Genomic DNA, 24872 nt, shown 5'->3' on the forward strand with positions numbered 1-24872 from the left:
CTCCATTGTAACTTCAATTTGGTGCCGTATGCAAATAAAGCATCGCTAACTTCGCTTTGCTTGGCGAATTAACGCTAGCGCAACTTCGCAACCTTACGCTTCCCCTGAGCGCAACTTCGGATTTTAGTGAATTTTCGTAGCGCTGGCGAAAATACGCCTGCCGAAGTGCGGCGAAGCGGACGCAGGCGCAACTACAAATCTTAGTGAATTTGCCCCATAGAGTTCCTGGAGTTCCAGCAAAGTGGACACCGATGCCAGACCAGATGATTTTCAGAGAAGCAGAGGAATTAGATCTAACATATCCAAATCTGTTATTTTATTTATATCGGTTATATATTCTGTGTAGACTCAGTGTTGTTTTGTATTTATTTTACATATGCTATGACTGCAGATATGTGTATGAATAGCTTTTGTAAATACATTTATATAATTTTATACATTTTTATTTAACTTATATTAAAGTGTAACTCTCAACCTAAGAAATAATTCCAGATTCTTTTCTATTGAGTTGGTTGAGCAAAATAAACTTTACTTAAACTACACAAATTATTTAAATCGTATTTCCTGCAGTTTCCTGCAATTTTTTGGGTACTTTGACTAGGGAGTAGTCCAACTTCAATTTGAACTTGAAAAAACGTCAAATTCGAAGATTGGATTTTTTTTAAAGTACTGTCTCTTTAAAAACTTCGACTTCGACCAGTCACCAACTAAAAGCTGCCGAAGTGCTGTTTTAGCCTATGGGGGACCTCCTAGAACCTGTATGGAGGCAATTGGGGGAGTTTGGAAGATCAAAGTTAAAAAAACTTTGATTAGTAGTAGATCGAAGTAGCGCTACTTCGAATAATACGGTTCGAAGTAGGCCGGAGTCAGGCCACTTCGACCCCAAAAAACTTTGACCTCCATTCGGTTGGTCTTTTTGAATTCGAAGTTTTTTTAACTTCGACCTTTTATAAATATGCCCCCTAGTGTCAAGTTTGGTATCCCAAACCTAAAAGAAGCATTAAAGTTCCGTCACGGCACACACTTCTACGTATAACAGCTACCTTTCATGTCGGGAGGAGCTCTTCGCTACTCGGATGCTACCAGGTCTTAAAATGAGATAACCAAGGTGAGAGTTCTGGGAAGGCAAAGGAACTAGAACGTGTCAATGGAGTAATGAAGGGTCTAAGAAACAGTCTTGGGTCAAAACCAAAATCAGTCCGTACAGAGTCAGTATCCGAAAGAATAGTCAGTAACATGCAAAGGTCGGTTCCGGCAGTGATACAGCTGTGGTCAAGCATAGACAAAGGTCAGGGAACAGAGAAACAGACTAGAAGCGCACCCAGGAAATATGTACAATAGGCATACTTTGGGCAGTAAGCAAAAGGACGAGGCACCTTTAAATATTTGAATTTGTCTCCAAGCAGAATAACGGCAGACGAGACGTGACAAATAAAAAGACACGTGTCACCAGACCTGGAAGAACGCGCACAAGTGTGCATCTAGGAAAAAGGCTGCAGGTGTCCCACAAGGGAACCACCAAGTATCACTGCAACTACTGAATGGAAATATTTGATTGACAGCTGAGATTTGTAAATACCATTATAAGGAGTATGGATATTTTAATAAAAAAAAAGTGGGTTTTGTGTTTAATTTGCAAAGGACTTTTAGTATACAGCTTTTTATGTCTGGGTGATAATTCCCCTTTAAAGATCCCTTCTAATCAGAAATACTTCTATACATGTGTATATGAGAATACGTATACATATTAACATGAATATGTCATGGTCAATGACATACCTTTACCTACTGTATCAAACAGAATTGTTGGAAGCCTATTGTAAAAAAAAATCCAAACTAAACTAATTTTGTCTCCGACACTCCCAAGCCCTTTAGGTCTAATAAAATCTTGGAACTGTCATAATATTAAATGTATTCATTCCCTATTCAAATGGGATTTACAACACTCTTTTGGAATGTTGCTGTTGATTTCGAGGTTGCAAAAGTCCAACTTTTCTCTATTCAGATGATTCTGGATTTTTCTCTTATAGTTGATACACATGGTAAGCAGACAGACTTTCATTTGGAGGCCACACAAGGGTGGGGGGGTTTGCAGAAGGCCGCCAGTTGGACAGCACTGCTGTAGATCATTTCCATCCCCTTGGAAAAATAAAAATAATTTGTCTGTAGGCAATATCCAAATATATTTATCCCTCTCAAAATGGCCTGCAATTTAGACCAATGTCTCAAACTCCCTCCTAGCTATCTTCCCTTGTGTGGATAGATACTATCTTAAACTAAACCTAAGAAATACCTTTTGATCTTTACTGATGACATGGTTGTGGTAATTATCATCATAAACATTATCATTCGCAGGGAGCTCAATGAACCGTCTATGGGTGTTTTTTCACAGCGACCTCACTTTTAAATAATGCTACCAAAATAGCTACATAATGAAGTAACAAAGAACATTGTACTCATGAATGGGATAACATTCAGTATCCTATTTAATTGCTCTTAATAATTATATTCTAATAATAATGTGATGAACATTAAGCGTAAAATGTGAAAGTTTTGTAATTGAGAATTCTATTATTTTCAAGAGCATTACTTAGCTCTTTATACAACTGCATGCTAATCTATTAAAATATTTTTTTTTTTTTGCAGAAAATAATTTGAAGTGTATATTCTTATACATGCAGCAATAAATAGTGGCATGTTTCTTTTAATTTACCCCCTGCTAAAATTTAAATAGTTATGTCAAATATCACAGACTTGATATATGGAAATGTATTTTATCAACAGGTGTTCAGATTTTAACGCTAAAAGACTTTTCTGAAATAGGCCATTTGAAACTTCCCTGGAAAAGAACATATGGCTTATGTTTTTTTCCCTCTTATTCGACTTGTCCTAGGCAAAATAATTATAATGTATTTTGATAACTTACTCTTATATACAAATATCTAGATGATTTATATTTCATACTGAGAACTGCAAAGTAATTTAAAATTATATTCCCTTATATACAGTGCCTGACAAAATAACGTTGGCCTTTACTGCAGAGTACCAGAGGAATACATCAAAGGCAAAACCTGTTCTTGTTACATTTCCTGTTAAAATGTAAATTTTGGATTGGATTAAAAGAAAGCACTGTCAGAACCTCCAAATCTTTATTCCTGGGCATTGCTTTTATAGCATTTAAGAAATGTGAATGTATTTCACAACAATTTCAATCCAGCCATATATTTTAATTTAGTTTATATTTCTTAATAGAATAAATATAACTTCAGAATTAGTCTGTGGGTATTAAAAGGATCATTCACGAACGCACAGATTTAAATGTTTTTGCCTAATGAAAGAAAATGTACAAGGGGTCAGCCACACTTTTTATCAGCATCATACAGTTCAGCTTTGACATCCGTATTCTGGCGGTTTCACAACAAATCATAAAACATTGACATTTGCAATTTATGATCAATTTGGATCATGGTAGGGGAATCCCCTACTACTTGGTTAAACTGAAGAAGCCGCTCGGGCGTGTGGTGAAAGGTTTTCAAAAAAATTCAGAAGGTTCAGTTTCTTTAGAATAATTCTACTAGATACTGTATATCATGACCTAGGTGAATTGAAATGTTCATAGACATACTGTATATAAACAAATAGTGATGAGCAAATCTGTCCAGAAAAATTAGCAAAACTGCAGAGAAATTTGCAAAACGTTGTCGCAAATATTTTGTCAAAAAAAGTTTTTTTTGATGCAAGCTACATTAGAGTCTATGTGAGGTTTTTTTCATGCCAACTTGTTTCTGTTTTGGGGCTGCCAATAAATAAATTGGGAAGGCAATGCATATTTCACTCAGTAAACTGCTACACACATGCCTTACATTGCTAGAGGACCTTCTATCCATTGGCTACAACTGCTTTTTTTTTTAACAGATGTAACACCTATTTGGACCACTCGGGGTTAATTCACCAGCTAGAACACTAGAGCATGGGTTACACGCGACTTACACCCAGGGCAGGGCCTTCGCTAAGTGGAAGTGTTCCCTCTATGGTGTAGTGCAACTACATCCCCCCCAGGCTACTGTGCACACAAAAACAACTTGGGCGCCAGGAGGTTCTTAACAATCAGGAACGGTTTATTATGCCAAAAAGGGCAAATGACCACAGGTTTCAGTACTCACGCAGGAGTTGAGGAAAACAGCATATTGAGAGTTCACACTGATCAAAGGCAGGCTCACATAGAGAGTACAGAGGCAAATGCAGTACAACCTTTCCCTCCTGGAAGTTGTCAGGCAAGCAGCTTCTACCCTACAGTCCCTCTTCACTGAGGTCCCTGACTGGAGGCAACACATAAAGCCTCTGGGAAGCTACTCCCTTTCTGCAAATCCTTGTTGGATCTTCAGCTGCTCTTTCTCTCTATCCTATCTGCCTTTCTCTCCTAGAGACCATGACAAGTCTGCCCTTGTGTATCTGTTCCTCATTCACGGGGTTTCCTGGTCCCCGACTTGGACACATGCCTTCTTCTGGGCCTATTGCACTCAGTCCCCCTGAGCACATCCAGCTGGAATCACATCCAGAGACAAAGGAGGAAGAGGCCACTCCCTGCACACACTATATAGGAGTGAGTCAGAGCAGTGTGATCAAATCTCTCAGCCTATCACTGTAAAGGTTATTCTGTAACAGGGATTCTACCCAATAACCCAAGGAAATGGTGAAAAGATTAACTCTATAGGGCCTGTATCCCTATAGGGCCCTACACAGATTTTACAAAAATAGTAAATTAACAAAGATAGAAATAGATAGAATAATAAAAAGTAGATAAGAATAAAGTAGAGTAGATTAAGAATATAACTGCTTTTTTAATACCTCTGGTCAACAGGTAATGGTATTAACTACTACACTTTATAACTATGTTGTTGCTTAACCAAAAAGTACCATCTATAGTTTATAACAGAGATCCCCAGCCAGTCGCTCATGAGCAACATGTTGCTCTCCGACCCCTTGAATGTTGCTCCCAGTGGCCTCAAAGCAGGTGCTTATTTTTGAATTGCATAAGTTTTGGTTGCATAAAAACCATGTGTACTGCCAAACAACCTCCTGTAGGCTGCCAGTCCACATAGGGGCTACCAAATAGCCAATCACAGCCCTTATTTTGTACCATGAGGAACATTTTTTATGCTTGTGCTACTCCTAACTCCTAACTCCTTTTATGTGTGAATGTGGCTCACGGGTAAAAAAAAGTTGGGGGCCCCTGGTTTATAAATTACTACTAGCTTACAAACACAGGCATGACTAATAATACATCTGACCACCAACAGATATCTTAGTGTTTTGTATTCCATTAAAATGAATAAAATATATATTTATGTGTATGTCCTTATGTAGACGGTGGGAGGGCTCAGATCCCTTTGGTTGAAGCATTGCTTTATATACAACATAATCTTTCCATTCAGTGGGACCTATTATTGCACATCATAATATGCGAGCTGTCATGTTGTAGTTGATATTTTGGGATTATTGCACAGAGGGGAAGAGAAAGGAAAAAGCAGTTCAGCAACCTTTATTAGTTCACAACAAGGATCATGCAAAGCGCCAAACTTTCACTGACTGCTAGCTGTCATGTTGTACTACTTAACTTAAGTAACCTGCTTCTTCCTTCCTTTGCTTCCTCCTCATAGAGTGAAATAAAATTAGATGAATCCATTATCTACATTATATTAGGTTATACTTCAGTGCAGGTTCTACATTAAATCCTATAACTCTGGTTATATCTTATAGATTATTTACCATATTCTGTATGTATAGATTTACAAGCAATAGATACATTTATTATAATAACCAACTCCTAATATTTAAAAATATATTTTGCTTAGATTGCCTTCACTCAGGTTTTCACTAAAATAAATACAATTCTTAAAAAATGTCCTTACAATAATCATTAGGTACACTGGCACAGAGTCTCTTTACAACTGTCCTAATGTCATAATAAGCCAATGATACTCACTTTTTTTGTTTCTCAGGTACAATAGCCCATAATAACCAATTAGTTAGCATTCACTGGTCAACCATGGATATAGATACTATGGATAATACACTTGGGCATGTTTTTGGCACCCTGTCTTCTTAACCATAAATTACTATGGGTTCCAGCTGTCCTCTGCCTGCATAATTTTGATGCTCCCTGCTCCTGCTGCATTGATTTCAATCCGATTAGCCTACCTCTGCACACACACAATAGAGCTGAAGTTGAAGTCAGACCAGACATGCTTTCTTTCCCAAATTTGGGCTGACCTCTGCTGCAGACACAGGCCGATCAAATTTAAATCAATGGAGCAGGGGCAGGAAGCAGATCGGCAGGGGTAGAGTGCAGATCAGCTTCTCACAGCCTGCAAAAATATGCAGGCTGAGAACAACTGGAGCCTTCAGATTGTGTGCCTATAGCCTAAGTGACCCCTACAAATAGGTTTGAATTGACAAAATACTGATTTCTTTATAATAACAAAACAAAATACCAAGCCAAACCATATGAACAAAAAAAAATTGCACATACTTTGTCCAAAAATTGCCACATTTATGTGTCCAGATCTATATCTTCATATGCCAAATCCAAATAGAAAATGTGCTAGAACCGAAACCGAATCCTTGATTCAGTGCAACCCTAACTGTCTCATTCTGAAAATAGTTATATAATTCTAGAGAACATAAAATGTCTTTGAAATTCAAATTTCAGCCAACACTTCTATTTATTTGTTATGCAAAAATAGCAGTTATCTGTAATGTAGATTGCACAAAAATGTTTTTTTTAACATAAAGTTAGACTTGTTGATTCTTCATAGCATTGCATTCACAGTAAAAGCAAGGTTCCTTGGGATACTTTGGAAAATCATGCATACATATATGAACTCTATACTAAAAGTAAAAAAGGCTGCAACTAGGTGAGTGAGTGAATTGAAGATGAGCAGATTACTTTTTAAATTAAATCATTAAGTAATAGGATTTTGGTTTTGAAACAGAAAATCATTTAATATACCCACATGATGTATTCCTGTAGAAATATTGTACATACTTGAAGTTTCCTGCAGATTGTGTGGTTAAGAGTAATTCATTCAGTCGGCACTTGATAAAGAAATTAAACAACATAAAGTGACATAATATGATGGTGGTTCTCCCCATGACTCTTCACTTACACAGAAAACGGACAAAATATATTTCTGATCACTCCAAGTTTGTCTAAAATAATTACTCATATTCTCTTGGATAGCTTTCTTTTACAGCTTATTCAATACTCCAAGGGCTGCATTCATCAATACCTAAACTTTTCCCCTCAAGCTAATGTTTTTTCCCCTATTTCCCTCTTGAACTTTCTTTAAATTTATTTTTTATCTGTCTGTAGAATATACTTCATCTGTTGAAATATTCATTTTTGTTTTTACTTTATATCCTGTATATCATCTCTTTGTTCATAAAAATATAATTTACCTCATGCTTTCTGTCAATACATATACGTGGTTGAGTCTGAAAGTCTATTAGAAGCTAATAGCTGCTTAAGACAAGGTTTCAAACATTTGATAAGGAAGTTTTATAAAGAAAGAAGCATGTAGAAAAAATAAATTGAATTTACTACTGAAAAAGTATTGTCAATCAGTTCAAACGGAAGCCTTGACTTTCTGTGGTTTTGGCTTTGATGCCAGCCAAGGCGGTATTGGCAAGAAATTATGTAATATTGCTAAAATAATCAACCCTCAAATAATCAACCCTTGGCATTCTGTCTCTCCATGAAGGCTTTAATGCAAACACACACACACTGTAGTGTATTTGTCTGTGACTTTACCACTGGAGTAATATAGAGGGCGCTGTGCTGCACCTTCAGCAGTTTTTCTCCAGTGACTGTTCTGCTATGTCTCTCTCTCTCTCTCTCTCTCTCTCTATCTTTCCTGCACAGCATGGTTGCACCCTGATGTTTGGTGTTAGGTTATATGTTCATTGCTGAATAAACTTCCAGAAAGTTGCTGTTAATGTGCCACCTGTTTCTGGAGCCTTAGTATCACATACAGAACACTGAAAGGCTGACCAGTGAACACACCACACACCACACATCTATATATATATATAAAACTAAATGTAAATGCACCCACATTGAATTTTTTTGAGTGCAAACAATTAAACATTATAGAAGTCAAATTATGAATTGCTACCAAAATCCTGAACAATCAAAGTATATCACAGAATCCTGAATTATTAAGTAAAGTGTTTTTTGCAATTACAAAGCTAAGCTCTTTAGTAACTGGGATGAATATTGTCAGTTTTTGTTCCATTTACATGTTTTACTGTGATGTTTCTCTTTGCTGAAACGGCAGCTGTCACATCATGTGCAGTGACACTGTCCTCTTTTTATTCCAAATAACTGAATTTAAACTATCAAAGCAACACACTTCTTGAAAAAACTGTATTTGAAGACTTGACAGAATATGAGATCAGGTCCAAATTATAGTTGTTTATACATTCTCCGGGAAGGTTAAATTAATTTAGGGCCCTCAAGTTGAATTCACTTTCACCTGGAGTAACTGTACTGTACATCCTTAGGACAGCAAACAGTAATGAATTATTTAGGAAAAGGGAAAAACTCCACAGGTGAAGTTGGGCAGAAAAATGTGTCATGTGATCGTACATGTGATCACCTGAAATTTAGGCCACTAAGAAATGTATGTTTCACACTCCAACATGTCCTGTCGTGTTTCTTGCAATTTTTTATCCACATATATAAAAAAGTAGCCTTCATCTTATTTCTGGACCTTAGCATTAATACAAGCTGGGGACCCTACCCCTTCACTATAATGCCAGCTGATGCTGTATGTGTGACAGGACTTAATGAAAATGAACAGTATATGTTTTTTTCCAGTTCTTTTTTAAAGCAAAACAAAAACATACAGTGACTCTTTTGCACGGATTTGTGAATACATTTCTGCAGGTGAAAGGGCAGCTTTTGTTGTTCTCTCATCACTACTCATGTGTCATCATCAGGCATCAATGGTTACATTACTGAAATGGAGTATATTTTAAAATAGAAGGCTTCATATAATGGTTCCTTTGTTGTGTAAACATACAACATATAACAGTTCAAAAATAATTTTTCCTCTGTTCTTATCAACCAGTAGTGATGGGCGAATTTGTCCCGTTTTGCTTTGCGGGAAAATTCGCAAATTTCTAGCGAAGTTCGCAAAACGGCGAAGAAATTTGCGAAATGCTGCATCCCTCTTTGGTTGCCGGCGTCCATTTTTTTGGACGCCGGGGAATTTTCGTGGCAGTTTCGCGAATTTATTCGCCTGCAGTGAAACGCGGGAATTTGCACATGGCGAATAAATTTGCCCATCACTATCAACCAGTTTACAACCTTCTGATACTAAAGGAGTTATTTACAACCAGCAGCACAGTTGCATGCACACAGATTTCCTAGCAGTCATTTGAGCCTTGAACCCCAATAATTAAAGATACTTGTGTCAAAATGTGTCTCTTGTGATTCTATAAAGTTGTGCTTGCCACTGCTGCCTGCCTCCTGTTCCAAAAAGCTGCTATGCCTATGATGCAGAGGAGCCCCAGAGCTATCACCAGGCAATAGATTCAAGTTACACACAGCATCCTACATCTATAAGTATAGAGCACTTGAGTTTAAGGAATTGGATGCACATGTTGCTCTCGCACTGAACACGGAAAATGTTGCCAGACCATGAAAATTTACAGCATACAGTAACTACAGTATGTAAAATCTGTATTATGCATTCTTTAACAAAGTTGGAATTATGGGAGAAAACCATTGGAATTGCACTTAAATAAGTTGCTGTTTGCTCACTGAACTTGCAGTTTTAAAATACCCCTAAATGGTCCCATCACTTTTGATTTTTTTTTTACTGTTTATATATAATTTGGGATTTTTATACGCCTGGCTACAATGTCCCATTGTTGTCTCTATTTCAGCCTGTCTGGTTTCTTTATTGCATGATTAATTAATCTTTGGACCTTATTAAAGGTTTAGCTTTCCCAGTTAAATGGCACATGCTACATTTTATCGCTGCTCATTTTATCTCCTTCAGAAAACATGGCGCGCATGTATGTTCTGAAAGGGTCAGTGTATTGATGACTCTTATAGTTGGTGGAATGTTAGTAACTCGTTCCATTACCCATATAGAGACTGGCATAGTATGGGTGAGAGAACTAGCCTAATGGATGCCTCTGATCTGTCCTTGAAACTCAGTGACTTAGCTCAATATATGTACAATATTTAATGACATTATAGAGTTGTGATAATTAACTGATCTCTCCTTTAGGAGAAAAAACTAGAAACATTTAAAATGGAATGATGGGTAAAAAAAAATCTATCTAACTAAACATCTTTATTTAAAGGGGACCTGTCAGTCAAACATAAAAACTGTAATAAAAGTAATTTTCTAATTAAACATGAAAACCAAACATGGTTGGATTTTCATTACGGTTTGGGGAGGCTAAGCCTTCCCAAACACTGTTACATTAAAAAAATAAAATACAAAAGAAAGGTATTTTATTTTAAAAAGCCTTACTGAGCAGTTTAACTGACACAATGACTGTTTCTTGGAGCAGGGAGGCAGTCTGGTTTGTATTGAGCACCTTATTTAGATGGTGGTCTGTCTCCCTGCCTGCGCCTCTCATTGTATCAAAAAGGAGAAAAAGAAACTCATTTTATGGGCACTCCACAGCAGAAAAATAAAAAAAGTTAAAACATAACATTCATTATATTAAAAAAAAGATTTTAAAAATATTCACATTCATCACCAGTTAAAACCATGTGGTGCATTCCCTTATTTCAGGAATACATAAGCAGAGCTCTGCTTTTTTTGTTGTACTCCCATATTGAGACTTTGCCTGAATACAAATAAGTATGTTCCACATGCAATTTGTAATAACTAACTAAAGTAACTAATACAAGGTGGTGGAAAATGAAAACTTACAACAAGTGAAGAAATTAAGCTGATGCCTTGAGAAGATGTAGTTGTGCAATAATGCTATTGCTTTATGTGACATGCTTTATTATTGCTTAGTTAAGGAAAGCTATTCTGTCCTTCAGAAATGACATTACTTGACTTAAGGTGCACCAGCATAAGTCCATAGTGACAATTTAAAATATAGTCTATCATTGGAAATGCTTATCTTGTCTTCTATAAATGATGGTGAGAGAAGAGAATGCATCACTGCAAGGAAGCAATGAATGGTTTTATGAGTTGTTCCCTTAAACTTAAAATTGTGAAAAATTCTTTCAGCTTCATTTCAGTTTTTGGTCCCAAAGTATTCCATATCTTTGCTGGGATGATTCAAATAAAATGACTTTGCCCTTCAGCCTTTTGATGCATGAAACCCACATTTTATTGATAAGATCAAGCACTTCAAGTTAAGTGAACAATAAGATATTATTATGTGCTGGCTTTGCTAACATTAGAAATTTATATACCTAGATTCCAGGCTTAATTTCAAGTCTGGCTCAGTTTTATCAAACCAGTTACAGAAATCTGTAGCAGTCTAGCATGGTGTTATAGAAGAAATGTTCAGAAATAGAATAGAAATAGAAAGCATTGCGCTGCAATGTTATGTGACATTATCAGAATTTCCCTGGTTTTAGATACTGTATATTTTCTATATACAATAGAGGTTTCTTTTTGGTTTTCAATAAATGTATAGCATAAAAAAAATGTGTGCGATTGTGATACGTGGGTGGTATTGGGTAAGAGATGCTCAGAGTCCCTCTAGATAAACCCTTGTCACTTGTATTATTAATCTGTGATTTGTGAAGAATAAATCAATTCCTTCTTTAAGACACCCAGTTAAGAGGCTTGTCATATAACCTACCTGGTAGTACATTTTAAAAGTCTCACTGGCTTCATTTAAGACATAACCCATAAATTCTCTGATATGGGATCCATTATCCGGAAACCCGTTATCCAGAAAACTGCAAATTATGGAAAGGCCATCTCTCATACACTCCATTTTTTTCCAAATAAACTTAAAAAAACTTTTACCCTTTTCTCTGTAATAAAAAAAAACAATACCTTGTACTTGATCCAAACTAATAATCCTTATTGGAAGCGAAAACAGCCAATTGGGTTTATTAATTGTTTACATGATTTTCTAGTAGACTTAAGGATAACAAGTCCCATACTTATACTTTAAAGAAAGGAGTCAATAAAAAAATAGATTTAAAATTCAAGAATTGGATCCACCCTGTATTTAAGTTGTGAGCCATTCCAGGAACATGTATTTAACCTGTTATCCAAACTGCTTGGGACCTCGGGTTGTATCTCTGTACCTTACCTAAAACAAAAAAAAAAAAAGTAAACATGAATTAACACAACTGTTTTACCTCCAATAAGAATTACTTACATCCTTTGTTAGGATCTAGTACAAGGTATTGTCTTCTTATTATAGGGAGAAAGAATATAATTTTTACAAATTTGAATTATTTAATTAAAATGGAATCAATGGGAGATGTCCTTCCAATAATACGGAGATTTCTGGATAATGTGTTTCCATATAACATATCCCATAGTGTTTTAATACAGTCGCATAGAACTCTCCAATACACAGTAAATGTATTTACTGCTTTCATTTTATTTATAACTATTTTGCCTTTGTGTGGTAATTCAACACAATAGCACTCATGTAAAGAAAGTAAAATAATGAATGCACTCACAGCTAAAATAGTAAAAGCAGCTATACAATTCAAATTTTAATGGATCTTAGTCTGTTTTAACACTTTAAAGTAGCAAGAAAAGAATAGAAAATAATTAAAATTTATTTATTTAACCTATGCTATTTTATCATTCAATTTTATTTAGATATTAAAAAGCAATATAGACAACCCTGGAACTACCGCCATCCCTGAACAATGGTAATTTTAGGGTTTTCATGGCAGGTTGCAAAAACAGGCACAGTAGACTTCTGCCAAAATAATCACATACAAACGGCATTTTAACACTGAGAGCTGGAACTCACACAATGTTAGCCACAGCTTGTATCTAATTTGCTATCTCATGAATCTGCACTTATGATGGGAAGAAAGTTTCATTTTGATGATATGCAGCCCAAACTGCACTTTGCACACTGCAGTTGCAATCATAAATGACCCTTTATTTCTTAAATCAGTGTCTGTTATGGTTGTACAGTACTTCAAAACAGTCACCCTATATTATGTGCCTGTCATGCAAGAGCATGATGACGATTATTATTAAATTGTACTACTACCATTCACGGTATAAATTGCACAGGTAGAAAAATAACTAATGAGTCTGATGTGGGAGGTTGAGCTTGTAGGTCTAGTATGTTCTACTTCTTTTATATCCCTAGGGATTTGAGAATGATAGTGTCATTCGGAGAGTATTTAACATTTTACCTGCACATTCAGCCTAAATAAGCCTTCTCATTATAAAACTAAACATACATACTTTCTAGAAAAAAATTGTAAAGACAAATTGCTTGAAGTCACAGTTCTAATTGGCTATAACAAGATGCCTTTTTAAATGTTTGTAATCATGTTTTTGTTTGCATGTGTAAGAGCGCCAGATTGTGTTTATTCTTAACTGTCTTTCATATACAGAATTAGAAAAGAACCAAAAAAAAAAGAAACCTAACAATGCAATGTTATTACAACTTGAGATGTCTAACATATGGTCTCACTGATGTTGTGAGTTAAAGAACCTGGAAGACTGCATGTTTGTGAGCTGTTTGAAGTTAATTGTCCTGAAATGTATACCAAATCTTTACCACTGGTGTTTTATAATAGAACTTTTGGAATTTTTGTTTCACTGTTGTTTTACACCTTGTAAATAACTGAATTGTGGGTTGGAATTTATTTCCTCTTCAGCCACTACAAAAAAAATGACAATAATATATTGGGGATGTGGTATAGAAATGATGATGATGATGACGACACCAGTCTTGTGAAAGGGAAGAGAGCAGCCATGTAGCCACATGCAGTACTATGACTTGGACTCTGTCATTTCCTCATTTTAGTTATTTGTTTGTTTACAAAAATGTGCCAGGACAATTGCTTGTTTGTTGAGTATTATAGCAAACAATTGCTCTGCTTATTTAAATCATATATAATCTGATTTATGCATACATTGCGACTGTTTTCCATCACATTTCAGTGGTTTTTTTGCTCATTGTTTTTGACAGCATCAACAAAACATTAGATAGAATAGAATTTTAATAGTAGCTAAACATTTTGCTTATTTCCACAGATAGAGATTAGTAAAATACCAGAAATACATAAACAAGTATGCTTTATTATCTTGATATCTTGTTATTCATGGAGTTTAGGAAATCGTCCCATCTTACGTTTCATTAATATTTGGATCACAAAGAATCCTCTTTAGTTATATATGCAGCCTACTGCAGAGCCTAGTTTTTGTGCTTTGCTAGTTGTAACTGTGCTGCTGCTGCATGAATTAATATGTGTCATATACAAGACAACTACAGGCAGATTGGAGGTCACCAAAATGACATCAAACATACCATGCAGTAAACCATATTCACTGCTCACACACACACTTTAAATACATGGGTAGGAGTGATAATATGTCAATAATATACACAAAACTTCAGGTATCATATAATAGCTAGACAGCTATCACAGATTTAGCTTCTTTTAATGAAAGGTTGTGGTAAAGCGCTCTGCTCTGCATAATTCAGTATATTTGGTTCAAAACTATATTTGTTTGTATATTATGTTTGTTATTATTATCTAATGTTGGCCAAATATAACTTTTTGTGCACGTGCTATTAACACAATTTTGTTTTGTTTTTTTAGAAATTGAAAAGGGAGGTTGTGGCGATCCAGGAATCCCAATGCATGGTAAACGGAATGGTAGCAGTTTTCTTCATGGAGATGTGCTGACTTTTGAATGCCAGGCAGCTTTTGAACTTGTGGGAGAAAAAACTATCACTTGCCAACAAAATAATCAGTGGTCTGGAAATAAGCCAAGCTGTGTTTGTAAGTATTCTATACCAGAAAAAAAATTTAACAATCGCCTTATATAACATGAACAAACAAATAAAGAATAGCACTTGATTTTCTTACAAAGAAGGATACCAGAGTTTAAAGGGGTTCTTTACTAAACTCTGAATGCAAAAATCACGAGAAATTTGTGATTTTTTTTTATAAAATTGGACTTTTAAAAAAAATCAAGATTTTTTCAGAATTTATTAAACCCCGAGAATGGAAAAGTCAGAATCAGAAAATCTGGCATCTCAGACCTGTCGAGGTTGTATATAAGTCAGTGGGAGAAGTCCCAATGATTTTTTGATGTGCGTTGGGGTTCGTGCAATACTCCGAAGTTTTCTGGTAAAATTTGAAATCTAAAGGTAGAGATATTTTCGATTAATTAAATGCAAGTATTTTAAGGGTACATAAATATATGACATAAAACCACCAAGCTGCTTTTCACTGACACTGCGAAAGCAAAGAAAGTTAGACACCAAACATTTGCCAATTCTCCCCATCCACCATGACTGGATGCAGCACATGCACAACTTTGAAGACCAGGGTACACCAAGACTGTCATAAATTTTTGGTTCAAGCCCCTCACCCTTGGATGTCGAAACTTAAATAAGACCCCCACTTTATCTCTAGGGATGTAGCGAACTGCCGATTTGGTGTTCGCGAACGCCGTTCGCGAACACCGGCAAAAAATGCGAACGTTCGCGAACAGTTCGCGAACTTCGAACACCGCTAAAACCGTTCGATTCGAACGATCGAAGGATTTTAATCGTTCGATCGAAGGATTTTCATTCGAATCGAACGATCGAAGCCATTCGATCGAATGCTTTTCATTGAATCGAATGCTTACAATCGTTCGAACGAATGGAAATCGTTCGATTTTTAGCGGTCGAAGGAATTCGAATGGTCGAATGGTCGAACGATCGAACGCGAACTCAAAATGCGAACGTTCCCAAACGTTCGCGAACATTCGGCGGACGCGAACGGTCGAAGTTCGCGCGAACTAGTTCGCTGGCGAACAGTTCGCTACATCCCTATTTAGCTCATAAAAAAGATTACTACAGATAAATCAAATAATTGCTGTATCAACTAGATAGATGGATAGATAGATAGATGGATAGATAGATAGATAGATAGATAGATAGATAGATAGATAGATAGATAGATAGATAGATAGATAGATAGATAGATAGATAGATAGATAGATAGATAGTTCAAATTCAGTCATTGCTCTAGGCCACCCCTTTGACTAACCCCACAGTATGGGAAGCACTGGGGTAAACAATGCCTATGTCATGGCTCAAGTGTATTTGTACAACAAGGATACTTGAAAACATATGGTTATGACAGAGGATTGTATAAGGTAAAACTGAATAGCACAGGGATCTACCTTTAGCTGGCTAAGGATGATGGCTGTGTGAAGCAGAACTGCCCAAACTAATATCATTATTAATAAGACATAGTAATACTTACAGTACAGTAACAGTATGTATCTACCTGACTTGACCTGGCAAATAAGTTCTCAAACAGGTCTATAGATTTTTTTTCTAGTAAGTGTATTCACACTTAAGTTATATGCAAAGTTTGCACCAATTCTAGTAAATCACCCATAGATATATTTGAGTCTGCTGATTGGTTGCAGTTTATTGCTAAAATAAACACAAATATGTATCTCTACACAGGCTCCCCTACCTGCTTGAAAATAAAGTGAAAACATTTGGTCAATAAAGCACACTAAACACATACATAGTTCAGTATTAGATCACAGAAATTCCATGCATTAAAAATATGCCATATTCAAATATATCTAATGTTGTATTCAATTTTCAGTACTATACACAAAAGAAAAGCGTATACCTATCTATAGAGCATTACAACAAATTCACTGTCTTTTATGGTTCTCGTTTAATTACTTTACATACCCATCCCACTTTAATCACCCATTTACATATGTTGGTACATACTGTGCATGTAATTTGTATATGAAGTTGCACTGAATTTAAATAATGTAAAATACAAATTTGAAGGAAATACAGGACAGGTAGGATACTAGACAAGGCAGGACTTTCAAGCAACACAAGGCAAAAGTTCATTTTTAGGCATGACAACGCAAGAATTCACAAGGTAATGAGATGGAAGAGCCAGGAATAGCATGAGCTAGGGGTAGGCCTCAGTTCTAAAATTACACTGTTTAGGCCAGGAAGTGATAAAAGAGCATGGTATAAAAGTGAAGGACTCCACTCTGATGCTATAGCCCTAAATAGCCTATAAGGTTGCTGGAATTTTAACCACACATTGGGGTAGGTAGTTGAATATTCAAATCACAGGATACATTACCACTATTAGGAGGATGCGGAAACGTTTTGTTTTTTTTCTCAAAATATATCAGATGATGAAAAATCCTGTATGGATATTTTTTAAATTGGCAAATAGATGTTTTTAAATATTTAATGGTGAAAATTGAACATAAGACAAGTCCTCTTGTAATATTCCCAAAATACCCTTAGCCCCATGAATTATATATTGGATACGTTTCTCTGCTTCACTACAAGCTAGTGTGATGTCAAACCCTAATCAGCTGATATAATATGTTCCATGTTTCTATGCTGCTGCCTCTGATTTGCTTCTGTTGCTGTCAGGGCAAACCAGTAGTGGCAAATCACAGCTTCTCATAAAAGGAAAGGCACCATCTTTGACATACAGAGGTCGTAACAGATGGAGGTTGGGCATTCATTGATCCATGTTCATCACTTTCATTGTGTGTGTGGTGGTGGGGGTTATCAGGAGTGTTCAGAAAATGGTCTACTTACAGTGAGAGGCAGAGGGTACTAACTCCAAAAACATTACAGAACAGTTAGAAGAAGTTGGAACTTTTCCCCCAATAATCTAACGCCCCTGACTTCCCCTTCTAAAAAGCTAATATTGGTTTTAGCATCCTATACGTCAAACTTAGCTCAGAAATCATTCAATTTTCAGCTAAACGTGAGTCAAAGTGCTGCCTAGTGGCTGACATGAGATTAGTACAGAACACTAGAAATAGAAGGAAAAGCTAAGTTGCATACCACTGGAGAATGAAATAGCTAAGAAAGTAGCTGTCTGAAAGGACTTGCATGATGTTATGTTGGTTTCTTCTGCATAATTATATACAATAAACTGAGCTAGTTGCTCACACACAATTATTAAGGACAGGGCTGCTTTGCACCAACTGAAGCTGCCCTGTGCAGCTGGATTGTATATCTGCTGCAATGTGGAGAATGTAGCCAGATCCTTCTGCCACTTAGTGCTTTTGCAGAAGCTGCAGGCAAAACTCCTACTGTATGTGGCTTGTAGCACCCCCCCCCTTCTCTACCTCTTTAACTAAATGTGGTTTGATGCCTTTAAAAAATGGGTGTTGGTTTGTGTAGTCTCTCTCTCAAAAGCTGCAAAAACTAATGGCGGAAGAAGACTTAGGCCTTTGACTGAAACCAATGCCAAGGTCAGGATACACTTATCCCAAGAAATGTTACTATGCAGGGAGGTACGAGCACTTTTATACTATGACCAGAGTTAAACTGCCATGTGGGGTTTACCTTGACGAGGTATGATGGGTTACCAATTTTATGATCATAACTTTGTAACTAAAAACCCCTGTAAATACATGCCTGTAAATACCCCTGTAAATACATGCACTTGAATATGTACTGAATTATTTATGAAATAGGACCGGGAATGTGCATTGATCAATTGGCCAAATCAGTGGCACCATTGTATTTAAACACGTTTTTACTTAGCCTTGGAATGCTTCCACAACCTTCCTTTTTTGTATCTTTTGCACTGATGTCAGGGACAGGACTGCCTGAAAATGGCATCCAAAATCTTCTTTTCCACATAAGCAGATTCTAGTGTCTTTAGATTGTCAGGATTTAACAATGGTGTGTGGTTGGCAGGTGGGAGCCGAAATGCACGGTAACACCATGTTTGGTGTTAGAACAACCAAGATACGGGAAATGTGCTCAGAACTAAGTTTGATAGGTAACTAGAAACAGCTGGTGTAGGTGAGACAGCAGACAGATGAGAAGGAGTATAATGTGAAGATAAGTGAATATGACAAACCTTTGGGGGCAGGCTGCAGTCTGGTTCAAATCAGTGTCCACAGGCAAGAGATCTTTGGCAGGCAACATAAGTCCGTGAAACAAGTGAAGGGTCAAAACCTGGAGATCAGATGATGTGTGGGAGCAGGCACAAGGTATTAACAGGACTGTGGAATGAATAGGCCAAATCAGGAGCAAAGGGGACTAAAACACAGATATAGGTTAATGATCCAGCAATAGCTGGTAGGAAGGTAATATCTTAGATAGAGTCTTGATGATAAGATTACCGACACCTGGCCTTAATGAGATTAGGGGTGGAGACAAGGAATAGCAGTAGTATATACTTACAGTCTGAAGTGTGAGCTCCAACTGCCTCAAGCGGCTCAGCAGGAGAGTGCCCAGTCCAGTAACATGCAGACCAGAGATTGAATCCCCAATAGTCCTGACACAGGTGTATGAGTCAGCAGCTGAGTTTTTTTTTTAGCATGGAGAGTACTTTTCTTTTTTTGTAATTCATTTTCATTGTCATTTTTTAAAAAACTAAACATGCGGTTACATGTCAGATTATCAATCAAAATATCTGAAAAGTGCAACACATTTGTCAAACTTGAAGAAAATATGTATAGCTCACACATAAGAAACAACAAAAATATATGCCTATGACTAAGGGAATGTTTTCACGAAACTCGTAAGGCGATGATGTTACCCACCATGATACAATAAAGAAACCGCTTTATACTTATTCAGAGTGCCGTATATAAAAAGCAGAAAAAACTAAAAAATTACATTGTAAAATTTCAACATCTAAAAGCTGCAGTTCAAAACTCAATGGGAGCCCTTCTGGCAAGTTAAAAACATTTTTTAATGCAAGTCTTTCACATTCTTTCACATTTTTTCAATCCAATTTGAGGTTTTCAAGTTATTTTTCATGTTTATTTAATTGAGCTTTTTATATTGGATTATTTAATAAATAAGCAAACATTCAATATTTTTTTTAAATTTACAATGATTTAAAGTAGAAAAAACTCTAACATTACACAAATCTGAATTTTGATAAATAGGCCTTTAAATCCTGAAGAGTTTTTTTCAGCAGAAAGTAATGCAAATGAGTGGCAGCGTTTTTATAAAATATTAAAAAATATATTAATTAATCCTAAAAACATGTGAGTTTACTGACTATGAACAACTATGCATGCTTGAAGAAGAATTCATGCCTGGACGAGAGGATGACAATCATGGTGCTGGTGAGTGCATTATTCTGTTCAGGGAAAAGGCTTGCATGGAAGCAACATCATGTAAATTAAAGATTTTTTATTTAATTTCCATCTGTCATGTAAATTGATTTTTTTCCCAGTTCCATCCATTTCATAGTACTTAGATTTTTTTTATATCTCCTCAGCATCCTGAGCATCTGCTGAGTTGACATAATCCCATGAACACACATGAATAGTATCTTAAGTAAACTAAGTAAAGACCTTTCACATTGATATTAATGGGAAACACAATGGAAAATTCTCTGTCAACTGCAGAAATGGACATAGTGCGAAGTAATTATATTTCTCAAATTTAATAGGTATAAAATTGCTTTTTAGTCAAGTGTCATTACAGCTCTATATTGTAATCCTTAATATTGCAGTACTGATAAATTCTCCTTAGACTGCCCACACCACCTTCACCATAAATCTAAACAAATTATATACAGAAAAATTAAACATTCAGTAGTAAATGCAGAATTTCTATTTAAAGGTTCATTGACTATCAGAATTTATAGAAATATATGCCTTGTTCTGATAAACTTTAAGAAAATGTGTGAACATAATGAAGGCAATGTCGGGCCAACGCGGGGAGACACCCTAGGCAGCCTGGCCCGGCAAAGTGCCCAATACGCGAGTGCGCATGCACGGAAAAAACACGAGTGTGCATGCGCGAAAAAACGAGTGCGCATGCGTGAAGAACGAAAGTGCGCATGCGCAAAACAAAGATACACGCACGCCGGCCAGAGCAGGGACTGGACTAGGGGATAGCAGAGGCAGAGAAGGTGCGTGCCTGGCGCCCCTCCAGCTTTGGGCCCTAGGCACGTGCCTACTCTGCCTACCCCTAGTTCCGGCCCTGAATGAAGGAATAAAATATGTTTTATATAAAAACATGCTATTTTTTCTAGTGCTTAGATTATTCTAGTTGTTGTATTCCATTGTTTTGCTTCTGCTTCCCTTATGCTTCCAGAGCAGGGGTACTATCTGTCTGCAAAGCCGGGCCTAGCCAGCTGACTACGTTGCCTCCTTAGTTCCAGACTGTCCTGTCTGTTTGTGTTTGTGTTATGGTGGTAGTCGTGAAAGCTGCTGATGGAAAGTAAGAAAAGACAGCATTTTTTTGCAGTTTTCTAGCTTCGAAAAAACGAGTGTGCATGCGTGAAGAACGAAAGTGCGCATGCGCAAAACAAAGATACACGCACGCCGGCCAGAGCAGGGACTGGACTAGGGGATAGCAGAGGCAGAGAAGGTGCGTGCCTGGCGCCCCTCCAGCTTTGCGCCCTAGGCACGTGCCTACTCTGCCTACCCCTAGTTCCGGCCCTGAATGAAGGAATAAAATATGTTTTATATAAAAACATGCTATTTTTTCTAGTGCTTAGATTATTCTAGTTGTTGTATTCCATTGTTTTGCTTCTGCTTCCCTTATGCTTCCAGAGCAGGGGTACTATCTGTCTGCAAAGCCGGGCCTAGCCAGCTGACTACGTTGCCTCCTTAGTTCCAGACTGTCCTGTCTGTTTGTGTTTGTGTTATGGTGGTAGTCGTGAAAGCTGCTGATGGAAAGTAAGAAAAGACAGCATTTTTTTGCAGTTTTCTAGCTTTGTTTCTAGATAGTGATTTTTAGTTTAACCATGAACAAAACATGGCTGCACTAAGAAAAAAAACATTCGCCTGGCTAAAACATGTCTTGTTGTGTTATGATTTATGTTTCTTAAATAATATTCATGCTTGTATAGTTGCACAAGTTATGCCATACGGTATAACTTATATACTTAGGCTTGATAAAGGGTCCAGTAGGGTCCGAAACTTTGCCCTTCTGTGTGTTTGTATATGGGCTAATAAATCACTGAAGATTTTTTGCAACATTACCAGTGTGCTACTGGATTTTTTCATTGGATGTAAAAGTTGACCCAGCTTGCAGGCAAGGGTCTTCCGGTCTAGCACCTGGACCTGCACAGGTGAATACAAGAGGGTAGAGCACTCCTAACTACTTGCTATACAGTATAACTTAGTCATCATCACGTGCATCGAACTGGAGAGCCAAGGGGGCCATGCTTTACAAGTACATTAGACCACTTTACAAGTACATTAGAGGACATTATAGACAAATAGCAGGGGACCTTTTTACCCTAAAGTGGATCACCATACCAGAGGCCACCTCTTTAGACTAGAAGAAAAGAACTTTCATTTGAAGCAACGTAGGTGGTTCTTCACAGTGAGGACAGTGAGGTTGTGGAATGCACTGCCGGGTAATGTTGTGATGGCTGATTCAGTTAATGCCTTTAAGAATGGCTTGGATGATTTTTTGGACAGGCATAATATCAAAGGCTATTGTGATACTAAGCTCTATAGTTAGTATAGGTATGGGTATATAGAATTTAATTAAAAGTAGGGAGGGGTGTGTGTATGGATGCTGGGTTTTCATTTGGAGGGGTTGAACTTGATGGACTTTGTCTTTTTTCAACCCAATTTAACTATGTAACTATGCCCCCCCCCCCAGTTCCGGAAGTTGATGCAGATGGGTGGGTGGGAAGTCAGTAAGAAAAGAAAAGTTGTGCGTATCAGGTGAAATCATTTACACCCAGTCCCTCCACCTGCAACCATCTTCCACAGCCTCTGATGCTGAGACTTTTTCTGAGATATGGATTTACAAAGCAATTGTTTTCCTATTACTTCATCTGCACCTCAACTGCAGTTTTGTTTCCCACACAACACCTAATTAGGCATGTAGCGAACTGTTCGCCGGCGAACTGTTCGCGCGAACTTCGACTGTTCGCGTCCGCCGAATGTTCGCGAACGTTGCGCGACGTTCGCCAATAGGCGTTCGCGTCAAAAATCGTTCGACCATTCGACCATTCGATCGCTAAATCGAAGGATTTTCGTTCGAATCGAACGATCGAAGCCATTGGATTGAATGAAATCATTCGATCGAATAGCTTCGATCGTTCGTTTCGAACGAAAATCGTTCGAACGAACGATTAAAATCCTTCGATCGTTCGAATCGAACGATTTTCGGATGTTCGAAGTTCGCGAACAGTTCGTGAACTGTTCGCATTTTTTGCCGGTGTTCGCGAACGGCGTTCGCGAACACATAAACGGCAGTTCGCTACATCCCTACACCTAATATGCATAGCTCCCTACACCTAATATGCATAGCATATACGCAAAAGTTTATCACAGATAAAGTTTGTAAGAAAGTAATGCATCACCATTTGAGCAAACAAAGCAAACATCTTCACCATGCAACTGGGAGATCCCGATTCAGGTGCACAAGGGCACTGGGCAGTATGAGCGTTTACTCTGCAGGAGAGATTTCAGCCAACAAAACAGGGTCCTCAGGTTTTATATTCTCTAATAAACAATGAGCTCATAAATTAAACCACTTGGTCAATAACAGATATTAATTCCCATTCGCTCATCAGGAGCTGGCCAGGCTTCCAACAAGCACACCCGAAATCTTATCGGTTAGTACATATTCTGCCCCTGGCTATAATAAAGGAAGTTGCCATGATAACTTCCAGAAGTCATAAACATATTAGGAACTAATAGGAGTCATAAACATATTAGGTCATTGAGTAATTGAGTTCAATAATTCCTATCCTACAAAGCTGTATTATAGAAGATATTGGGTTAACTGAATCTTTATAGGGTTTAGCAGTTCTCTACAAAACTGTGTCATCCGCAGCTACAAGGCTTTTTTGTACAAAACCCTTATCAATGTATTACTCTAAGTCACTGATAAAAACCTCTCTCATTGCAAATGCATTGTACATTTAGACTTGAAATACATGTCATTTAAATTTCCAAATGGCTTGTAACCATTATCACATTTAAAACTGATTTTAAATATTTATGTAATTGTAATTTTTTTTAAAAATATGTAAATATATGCATTCATTAAAATACTGAGTATTTAATAAACAACTGAGAAATGAGAGATAGATATTTTTAGAATTGTTAGAAACTAATCTAAAATCTATTCTAAAATACTACACAAACAAAGTTTAAAGGATAAGTAAACCTTTAAAATAAGTGAATGTAAAATTGACGAGGGGGCTATTCTAAGCACTTTTTGTAAATTACATTCATTATGTATTTTCTTTTAATTCCAAGTTATTAAGGCCTACATGTACTGTTAATATGAATTTAGTTCCAACAGCGCCACCTGCTGGACAGTTTCCTACCAGACTGACCACTAAATAGTCAAGGAAGTTGTCAGGGAAGTTGTGTGGGAAAGGTTTATAATTGTATTCCTAAGCAAAAGAACATCAGAGCAGCCTATACAAGTATGGGATCCATGATGCAGAAACCCATTATCCAGAGAGTTCAGAATTACAGAAAGGCAATATCCCATAGGCTCCATTTTATCCAATTTAAAAAAATGATTTCCTTCTTCTCTGTAATAATAAAACAGTACCTTGTATTTTATATTTAATCCTTACTGGATGAAATACCGGTCTTCTGGGTTTGTTAAGGTTTACAAGATGTTCTAGTAGACTTAAAGGGGACCCGTCACTCAAAAAATTTTCAAAACCCTATTTTATAACATTAATC

General features: G+C 36.9%; 1 protein-coding gene across 1 annotated transcript in view; it reads left to right on the plus strand.

Moving 5' to 3' along the window:
* LOC108716186 (CUB and sushi domain-containing protein 1-like) overlaps positions 1-24872 on the plus strand; it is an 882106-nt gene that overhangs the window by 604435 nt on the left and 252799 nt on the right. The window contains exon 13 of the mRNA XM_041563770.1: positions 14813-14995. Coding sequence (XP_041419704.1) covers positions 14813-14995 — 183 coding nt within the window. The remainder of the gene's footprint in view (positions 1-14812; positions 14996-24872) is intronic.

Source organism: Xenopus laevis, chromosome 5L, assembly GCF_017654675.1.
Source record: "Xenopus laevis strain J_2021 chromosome 5L, Xenopus_laevis_v10.1, whole genome shotgun sequence".
Taxonomy (NCBI): domain Eukaryota; kingdom Metazoa; phylum Chordata; class Amphibia; order Anura; family Pipidae; genus Xenopus; species Xenopus laevis.